We start from the raw sequence: 10,080 nt of genomic DNA, 5'->3' as shown, positions 1-10,080 counted from the left end.
AGGGGTACTAGTGCGAGTGTTTCATGTTGGCCTTCATACTTTTCCCATAACCTTGCCCTTTTCTGTGTTCTCTCTGCTGCCTGGAACACTGTGCTTGAATAACTCCAGTTTATCCTTCAGACTCCCCTGAAAGGTTTCCACCTCAAAGAAGTCTTTGTAGAAACCCCCTCCGCTGCCTCCCCATTGAATGATGGGCCTCCACAGCTTAGACTCTCAGCACTCTGTACTTTTTACTTCTTTATATACTTACTTCAGATTGTTACTGTATATTGATTTCTGTGATTATTTCTTTAATATTCATCTATTCCAGGAAGGCAGGGTGGGGACAATTTGGTTTTCTCATCACAGGTCATAGCACCTGGCCCAGCACATGGCAGCAAAGTAGCTCCCCTTGGAGGTCAGCAATCATTGGCCAGGTGTGTTTTCTCGTGGGCAGTCTTTGACATTACCGCCCGGTGTGCACAATAATTGTTAAACCTCAGATTAGTTAAGCCCCAGGGGAACATCTTAAGGGAACACCTTAACTTGCAGTAATCATTTTGCCCACCAGGGGTCTCTTTCTCCCCATCACTGGGGCCAAAAAAGCTTGAACTCCTGGGTATCTTTATGGTTTTCACAGCCATGCTGCTCAATGTGGCTGTGCCATACCACCACCTCTGCATCGCCTGGGGGCTTGTCGTTAATGCAGAATCTCAGGCCCCACCCACACTGGAGGAATCGGAATCTGCATTTTAACAAGATCCTCAGGTGATCTGTGTACACGTTAAATACTGAGAGGTGTGGTTCTACAGGACATTCCTAATATGAAAAGCTTGGAAGACAAAGAAAACCCCATCTAAATGGCCTTTTTGCATGATTCTTTCCCACTAAAAGGAGGAAAGAGGGTTAGGATTTGCTTTTATTATGAACATAAAATATACATACAGCATAATATACATTTACACATTTACAATTCGCAGTTACTTTCATCTTTTTTGAACTCATTCAGTTCTGCACGGCCCAGTGGCCCGCTCCTTCCACTTACACTCAAGACATTCTCTTTACCTTGGTACGTACAGCGTGTGACCTAGTAAGAATTACCAGGCCCAGGCGTCGAATGGCCGGCTTTACTGTCCTCACAGAATCACTTTCATTCTGTTTCCTTTCCTGTCGCTACAGGCTTTCCACGGCCTCACACTTCAGCATGAAAAATTCAGGAGAAAAGAGGGCCGCAATAATCCCCTTTGTCTTTCAAAAACACCTTGAAACATCTTCCATGAGCGAGGTGACACGTAAGTTGGCACTGACAGCACTTCTGGTTAACACGGTTTAAGAACTACCTATGGGAAGGCTCTGACGCATCACATACAAACTAAGCTTGTTCACCAAATGGGTGATCACGAAGGATCTGAATATCGGTGGTATCGCAGTAAATAAATAAATAAACAGTAATAAATACAAATAAATACAGTGGGTTTCACTAAGGGAAATGTCAATACCTACGTCCCTGTGCTTTCTCAAAACATAATTAGGTGCCGCTTTACAACAGGTTGATAAAGAGAAGCTAGTTTTCATGATGAGTCGCTCTTTGGGGCAGTGAAGAGAAGCCAATGGAAGCTTCTGTCGTCGTTTTTCTCAGAATGTCTCTATGCGAGAGGATTTGTAGGAGTTCTCTTTGAGGTTGTCAAATATTGCTTTGGTTCCATTCTGCCACTGTAGCACCAGATCTGTCGGAGTCTTCCCAGCCTAATCAAAATAGAGGAGGGAATTTGACTTCCAGGTGGGAGGCATCTATAAATTCATCTCGTGTGTGTGTGTGTGTGTGTGTGTGTGTGTGTGTATTTAATGAGGTAATGGATAGGTGTATGTTATTGAAGTGTTTTATGTTTTCCACTATGAGTGATTTGCAGTTTATATTCAAACCAGCCCTTCACTGTTTCTCACGGGAATGCTTTTGGCATTTCAGATTAGCAATGGTTTTCTTTCCTGTGGGATATCCCAGGTGGTGGTAAAAATCCCTGTCCCTAGACACTAAACAGCAAGAGTAAGCCAAGTCATTTTCAAACTCAAAAAATGCCTCCATACTTACCCAGTATCCTGCAAAATGGGTGTGGGGAGGTAGTAGTATCCCTCTTGGTCAAGAACCAGTTCCTATCAATTTGGAAAATGATTCCTGATTGATAAAAACTGGTGGGGAATGAGCTGTTTCAACACCTTGGCTTAAGTACACAGGTACCACTCCAAGGGGTAGATTTTTCACAGCTGCTCAGAACTTACATTGGTCTCTCCCAGGAAATTTATTTTTCTTGGAGATGATATCAATGATGTATGAATAAATAACTTTTGAGACCAAAATTTTTTTACCTTAAGCATACATCTCAAGATATTTACAACAATTAAAACTGTGTCACCTCTCAATTCTTGTCTTTAAATTTGAGAAGTCCTAAAATTTTCCATCTCTATTCATTCAGAAGTCTCTCTTTATCCCAGAGACTGGCAGACTGGCAGCTTTGAGATGCAAATAAAGCTAGAGACCTGTTTTGGCCCAAATAGAGCTTAGATTTTTTTTAAAAGTTGGAATTAATTAGCAACAGTTGGAAATTAAGAGATTTCCCAACTGAATGTGTGATCTCTGCGAAAAAACTGGGAGACCTGGCCGCACAGTTCCCGTGGTTTCACGGAGCAGCAATGGACGGAGTTGGGGAAGGGCTGCTACCTTGAAGTAAGTTGTGTGCATGGCACCAGCAGCCACCATGTAAGTCATCTATCCCGTCTGCCTGGGCCCTGTGCGGATTTGAGTTAGTGGCCCTGCAACCTTCATTCTGGACCTTCTCACCTTGTAGCATCCTACCTTGAGGGACACTCATCAGCAAACATGAAGACAGAGTTTTGGACAACAATACAGTAATGTATTGTTTCCAGTTCCCTTCAAGATGGTGTCCAATAGCTTAGTGGTCTTTTTTGGGAACATCCATCCATTGGGTCAGTGACATTAACAGTTCCAGAACCTTTATGCTGGGGTCTTACTGATAATTCAGAGCCCTGATCCCTATTTGTATATTTGGGGCTATTCTTTCATGAATTCCTCGAACTCCTCTGTATTGAAATTTATCTCATGATTCCCTGGCTACTTACACAGTCTCCCCAAATCTGTACGCTATTTATCTCTGCAGGTAGTGTCTCTCACTGCCTGAAAAAAAATCATATTTTCTGCAGCATTGGGGATTTCATTGAATCTACTCTTTCTGATAGTTTGTTTAAATTATTTGATAAGATCAATCCCAATATCAAGAATGAGGGGACCCGACTGTTAACGCAGTCTCTATTGCATTTATTTTTTGTTCCTGTCACCAAGACTTCTTTTTTTTTTTGAATGATGAAGTATTCCTCTCAGTCTTATAGTAACACAGTAAGAGGAAGAAATTATTCACAGTATAAGATGACTGGGGTTTTCTTTCCTTCTTTGTAAAGTGATTCTCCAAAAGCTTCTTTCAAATTACTTCTTCAGTACTTTACACTCATTCCTCCCAGTGATATTTTTAAAGCTTAGATGATGCTTGACTGGGAATTGGGACCATGAGGAAAATTTGGTTACATTCCCTGGCTTACAGATGAAGCTTAATTAATACGTACTCATAAAGGGGACTTATACAAGCATTTTCAGGGCCTAAATATAGGAAAGTATTTTGAGGGATGTGCAGATAAACCAAAGAGGAGAATGAACAGAAATTATCTCAAAAATATAGGCAAAAGCATGGCTACCCCTGGAAAAAGTGGTAGCCTGTCATGCTGTTGTAAGGAGGGGAGGACTATTCAGAATTCCTTGGATTAGATGTTGATTAATTTGAGTTCCTTGGCCCTTGGTTGCATTGACCACTGTGGAATTTTTGACAACTTCAGCAATGGTGGGTGTCTTTATTCCTGACTACCCAGACCTTGCTCAGCCAGGGATGGCCAAGGCAGACAGTGCTTATGTCTGTAAGTGTGGGCGGTTTGGCCATCTTTTATCTTCAAGGCCAAATTTTTAAAGAATTACTACAGGCTATATTAGGCACTGAGGTCATAGCAGTCACTATGGCTTCCCCATCTCTGACCAGGTGATCTGAGTCCTTGCCAAACTCAGCAATGTCCTTATGGGAATGACCAGGGGCATTTAAACCGTCAAGAGACCCCTGAAATATCAACACTACCGTTGTAAGAATATTTCCAAGTATGTGAGCCATATTTTTGTTCATTAGAAAGCTGGCAAGCAGGGCCCCTTGCTTGAGCACTTACACAGTTCTTGATGTTGAGGTCGGCGCCATACATGATCAGGAGTCTGATCATCTTGTACCGGTTCAGCCTCACGGCATCATGCAGGGGGGTATCTCCTTCCTAGTGAAGCAGAGTGAACAGACAAGGTGAGCCTGAGGCCAGGAAGTGGGTCCCGCAAGGGTGCCCGGCTGGGGCAGTTATTCCAAATATGTAAATGAGTGAAGCTTTAGGAGGCCAAACTCTGCCGGGCTACTCACTCGGTCTTTGGCGTTGCGTTCCGCCTCGCAGGCAATGAGATGCTCTGCGCACTCGTAGTGGCCGGTCCTCACCGCCACGTGCAGGGCCGTGCTGAGCAACTGCAAAATGCAAGAGCCTGCTGTGTCCCTGGGCGTGAGGACAGAGGCTGCCCAGACCCCAAGGCGTGTGTGAAGGGGAGAAGTGGAGGAGGGACAGGGAGGCGGAGGGGAAGAAGGAGGGGGACAGGAGGAGGCGAAGTACCTTATCCCGCGCACTGATTTTTGCTCCTTTGTTCAGCAACAGTTTTAAGACATCCAGGTTTCCTCCGCGGCTTGCCCAGTGGATAGCTGTGGATTCAAGCTGTACCGGGAAGGTAAAAGGACAGGAGTTAGTGAAAGAAGAACCTAGACAGAGGAATTAGTACTTCGTTTCTAAAGCCCAGGAACGCCAGGTTTGCTAGGACATCCGTGGGTGACACTGGGCTGTCCTCGTCTAGGTTGCCAATTGTAACTATTGTAGTCGAAGGCTCTTGCCAAATGTTTTGGCTAAACTCTTAAGTGTGTGAATGTGAGTGTATGCGCTCCTGTGTATGTATCTATGTGTGTGTTTGCATCATTAGGAGGTTCTTAATAAACCTAATAAATCTTTTTAAAAGAGGATAAGAACTACAATTTATTGGGAATTTCCTCGTGCCGACATAGTGCCTCATACTTCAGACGCAATGATGCTCCCAGCAACATTATGAAGTGGGTATTCTGTGCTCGTTTTGCAGATGAGAAAAACAAGGCTCCAAAATATTCAAGTTTCTTGCCCAAGGAAGCACAGCTAGTAAGTGGCAGAAGAGATATTCCAACCCACAGTCTGCCTGGAACTTTTAACCACTTTTGCCATATGCACTCAAGAGTTCTAGACAAATGTATTTTAAAATTCTGGCAGAATAAAAGTAGTCCCTTCTAAAAGATATATTCATCTGGATCTGACACCTATCTTTGTCCCTGTTGTTTTTTCCTCATCCCTTGCTGGGTCTCTCCTGCCATTTGTGCCAGCACACCCTCTGTACCTTGACCATCATCACTCGTGGTCACTGCACTTACTCATAGGAGTAAGTTTGGTATATCCCTGGCCCTCCAAATCCCATGCTCATGAATTTTTGTGTCTTTCTATACAAACTTTATATTTTGTTTCTTTTCTTGTTTTTCTGTGTGTACGTCTTTTGGGTTCAATTTTGGCCAGTTCCTTTGGACTTTTTCAGTCCCTTTTCCACTTTGCTGAAAAGTCAAATTGAGCTGTATTTAAATAAAGCATTTTCTCAGCTCAATCTTCAGGTCATAAAATATGCTGTGTACCGGTCTGTGTAGAAATCACAGTGGTTGAATTACTGAGGTCTGAATAGCAACTACTTTCCGTAGATGCAATTCATTTTGTATGCAGTCTAGCCCCAAATCTCACTGATGACAATCAGCATCTATCATATAAGGTGTGCAGCTAGAGAATTCTGAGATGTTGTTGGCAGCCAAGGGGCCAGGAGCAGGTGGCCACAAATGGTAGAAGGACATGGAGGCTGAAAGGCAAGTGTTGACTGCATTACTTCTCAGTAAGGCTACTGACTTGATAATGACCCAAGTCTTCGATGAGGATATTGAATTCTGTCCAGCAGCTCTCACTTCCTTCTTTTCCCTGGAACACTCCTCTCCTTTCAGTATGTGTGAAAAATACTTCCCACATGACCTAGTCCCATCTCCCAACTTCCCTTTGTATGGAGAAACGAGCTTCTGCCTAGTTCTCGCAGATCAATTTTCAATACAGTCAGCCCCCTTTTCCATTGTAGGTTTTCTCAAGTTTCACATAGTCTACTTACTTTGGCTCACTTCCAGACAAAGAAATATATTTACCATATCACGGAATTCAGTCTGGGCTCCAGCTTCTATTAACTTCTCCACAATTGCCAAATGTCCTTCTAAGCATGCTCTATGAAGAGCTGTCCGTTTATACTGTCAAAACAGAGATTTAAGAAAGAGAGAGGGAGCAATGCATATAAAAATGAGCATAAATCCTTTCTAAGAAGTATGAAGCTGGGGACTCTGATGACCTAGTTGATAGAAACTTGAGTGCTTCTTTATGAATTAGAAATGTCAAATTTACTAAAATTGTTGTCTAGAACAATTATTCTGCAACTGAGATTTACGTCTCCTGCAACATACGTTTCTAAGTGCTTAGAGGTCTACATCGAGGCACATGGGCTTAAAGATTCAAAACTATCTAAATGCTGACATTTCCCTTTCTTATATTTTGTGCCTTCATGGTTTCTGTAGTATTTGCCATGCAGTTCAGGCTGTTTTCTTCCATCTGGGACGGTTGATAGGTTGAATATCAAAAAGCAATCAATTCATTTTTAAGAAAATGGGAGACATTTTTCATTCAACTTCAGAAATGATTCCCCATTTCAATTCATGGCGGAAAGGATACAAAAAGGATTAGTGATTTCTGGTAAATGGCTTCATATAAATGGATTAATAGACTGTGCTGGAACACCTTTTAGGCATTATTTCACTCCAATGCCCCCTATTTTCAGATAAGGAAACTGAGGTCCAGAAAATGCAGATTGGCTGCTAAAAATCAAATAGGCAAGTAGTGACAGAGCTAGCACTTGAACTCCAGTCTACAGATTCCCTGTGTAGAGCTGATGTATTTGAGTCCAATCAAAGATAATGCTAATAATATATTTCTCCATTGGTGACTCGTTGGTCCTGCCATATTAAGAGTCTATCTCAAAGATCTAAAAATTAAAGACAAGCTGAAAAAGCAGTCAGAAGTATATTAGAGTGCAAAAAATAATGCAATCCATAGCTCTAATCCAGCATTTTCTTTTTTTGGACCACTGCACTCCCCTGTTATGCTATTGGCATATGTGGCAACAGCTGGGGAGACTGTTTCAGGTGGATTGATTTTTGGCACCAGATTAGCAAGGCTGCAGCAAAGCATAAGAAACACAAAATTAATGAGCTGGATTTTGCAGTGCTTTGTATAAGCCTTACCTCATCACAGACATCTGGATTGTTCTTGTCTGACAAGAATTTTTCTACTACTGGCAGTTTATTCTCCAGGGCAGCCTTCAGAAAACTAGGCACATCCACAGGTTCTGTCTAAAGCCAAAAAAACAGTGTGAGAGTTACCATGGGTTTTCCAACATTCAATCAAACCCTCCACAGATATTTACTCCCCTGTAGCCTAATGCCGAGGTGTAATACTGCAAAACCAAGCAGCCCTTACGATGATTTCGGGTTCAGGTTCCTTCACAACTGGAACTTTAGTTTTCCTGTATTTTTTCCTTTTCTTCAGTTGAATGATTATTTCAAGGTCTTCTAAATTTTCAAGCTTTGATCTTTGTTCTAGTTTTTTCTTCTTGAGCTAAAAAAGAAATCCATGTTTCAAAATACAGTGAGTTCTACTGACAAGCATTCTGGTTGTGTCAAAACAGAATCTACAAGGTCTGAGCTAAGTATGTGAGCAGTTTGCACAAAAAGATAAAAAATTTATAATAAATCTTTGACTTGGATTTAGTGATTTCTTATTCAAGTACTTAGGGGTCAAATTTTTCAGCTAATTGCCTTCATCTTCACTTTCCTTGCTCATAGCATCAGCTTTTCACTGGAGATAGGATCTAGTCTCTAAGTGATGATTTTGTAATTATTTCCATAAACAAGCCCCAGATTTCTGTAGAATTTTGTATCATGCTCATGAATTTTTTTTTTTACCCAAAAGACTCCACTAATAAGTTTTAAGCTCTAAAATTTCAGTGCCAGTGTCTTTCAGGTGGCCCACTAAGCAGGGCTCATGAAATAGACTATCCTGGACTACAGCTAACAAATGCATGTTTTATCTGTGGTTAGTAAGTAATGAAAATTCACCCAGCAACACATTTTGTCAACACAGAAAGCGGCCACAGTCAAACAATGATCCGTGGACCACAAACCACATTACTAAGAAAAAGAAGGCTCCCTTGTTTGGGATTAACTAGACAGTGTAAGACATCAGAAATTCACTGGACACATTTCTCTTTCCAAGTCTTTCAATCAAAACACAGTCACAGAACATACAGTGATTGATTCGGAATCCAGAGGTCATAGTCTTGCCAAGGAATTATTTTCTGCAACCTATCCCATAGAAGTTGCCTCTTCAGGTTAGAATCTGGCAAAGAAACATCTTTGGAATGGTTGCATTTGTTTGGTTTCTCTCTCTTCTCCTTCCTGTCTGGCACCTGTCTGGCACCTCCATCCGCTGCCCCAACCTCCCACTCATGAATTTCATGGAAGGGTCTTACCTCTGCCTCTCGCTCTTTATCAGTTTTCCACTGTTGCTCCCGCAGGCTCACAAAATGTGCTGGAAGTGTTTTCAGGTCCTCTTGCTTCTCTAAAGTGACAGCAGCTTCATACTCTCCATCTCTGAAATCCTCAGGAAGGAAGTCCCCAGCGTCCCCACTGCCATTCTTCTTCCCTGTAACCTACAAGGGAAGATGGCAGGGTCAGAAGTAGCAGGCCTGTCCTGGGGTCGTTCTCCACAGAGGATGCTGCGGGCAGCCCCCGGCCCTCTCTCCCTGCTGACAGTGGCCTCCAGGCAGCACATTCTCATATCTCAGGCAGCAACGAGTTGCTGCAGTGTTCCAGGATAACCTTCAGATGCTTGTCCCCCTCTCTTGGTTAAATCAAGGTTTAGGTTAGGTTGAAATGTTTAAGTCTACTTTTAATCCATTTAATCACATTTCTCCTAGGAAAATCACAATCTGTCCTCCCCATCCCCACCGATTATTTAAAATTCTTTCGTGTTAGGTTGATGATCCCTTGCCTTGAGTTATAGTTTCCAGACATATATTCTTGCAATAGAACTTCTCCCCTAAGGCATTTTGATAACTATACATGATTACACACTTTAGTAATAAAAGCAAAGGAGAAGATAATAGATAGGAAATATGTAGAGAATTCATTACTGCCAGCTCCCTTTTTCCAGTTTCACTTATTTCATCACATAAACCAACCATTTTCCATATATGATATTTTCAGAGTACCAGCACATTATGCGAGAAAGAAAAGGGCATTTCAATTTTCAAATAAAAATCAAGGCTGCCCCATTTTTCACTGCGTAGAAATAATGTGCTTTACATACCAGCTCTTCTACTTTCAGAACCATCATGTTGACCTGAAGTTCGTCTGTCTGTTTTCCTCCTGGGGGATGAAACGTTGAGTCGGCCCTGGGGAGCCCCCCCTGCTCTGATCAGCTTATATAGCTAGGGCCGGGTGAGCTAATCTTCCAACCTGGGAACCCAAGTAACACCCCTCCCCCCCCACCCGGGGCCAACTCAGAGGCAGGTGAATTTTCATTCCAGACTCAGTGTCTGGGAAGCAGGAGAGGGAGGGGATGACAAGTAACCCCACTGAATATGTGAATCAGGAAGAAATGTGAGAGGGCCATTCCTTTGGCGGTGACCACACCGCTCAGCAATGCAAGTCATCCTATTTATCGGGAAGCCAGGGGACAGCTGTCTGTTGACATTGCACCACACCACTGCTCCTTTTCCTTCTTTGTCAGCTTTCATATGACTAACCCTATCAAGAA

General features: G+C 42.5%; 1 protein-coding gene across 1 annotated transcript; it reads right to left on the bottom strand.

Annotated features, from left to right (window-relative positions):
- Positions 1 to 885: 885 nt before the first annotated feature.
- Positions 886 to 9,736, bottom strand: ANKRD1 (ankyrin repeat domain 1). The gene is made up of 9 exons (XM_059900175.1): positions 9,631 to 9,736; positions 8,792 to 8,971; positions 7,741 to 7,878; positions 7,506 to 7,613; positions 6,363 to 6,461; positions 4,732 to 4,830; positions 4,491 to 4,589; positions 4,255 to 4,353; positions 886 to 1,725 (listed from the first exon to the last, which is right to left on the bottom strand). Exons 1-9 carry the CDS (start codon positions 9,655 to 9,657, stop codon positions 1,615 to 1,617), a joined length of 960 nt encoding a protein of 319 aa, XP_059756158.1. The 5' UTR covers positions 9,658 to 9,736; the 3' UTR covers positions 886 to 1,614.
- Positions 9,737 to 10,080: the final 344 nt, after the last annotated feature.

The sequence above is a fragment of the Balaenoptera ricei genome, chromosome 16 (genome assembly GCF_028023285.1).
Source record: "Balaenoptera ricei isolate mBalRic1 chromosome 16, mBalRic1.hap2, whole genome shotgun sequence".
Lineage (NCBI taxonomy): Eukaryota > Metazoa > Chordata > Mammalia > Artiodactyla > Balaenopteridae > Balaenoptera > Balaenoptera ricei.
Note: the sequence above shows the minus strand (reverse complement) of the source record. Positions and strands in the feature narration are given on the sequence as shown.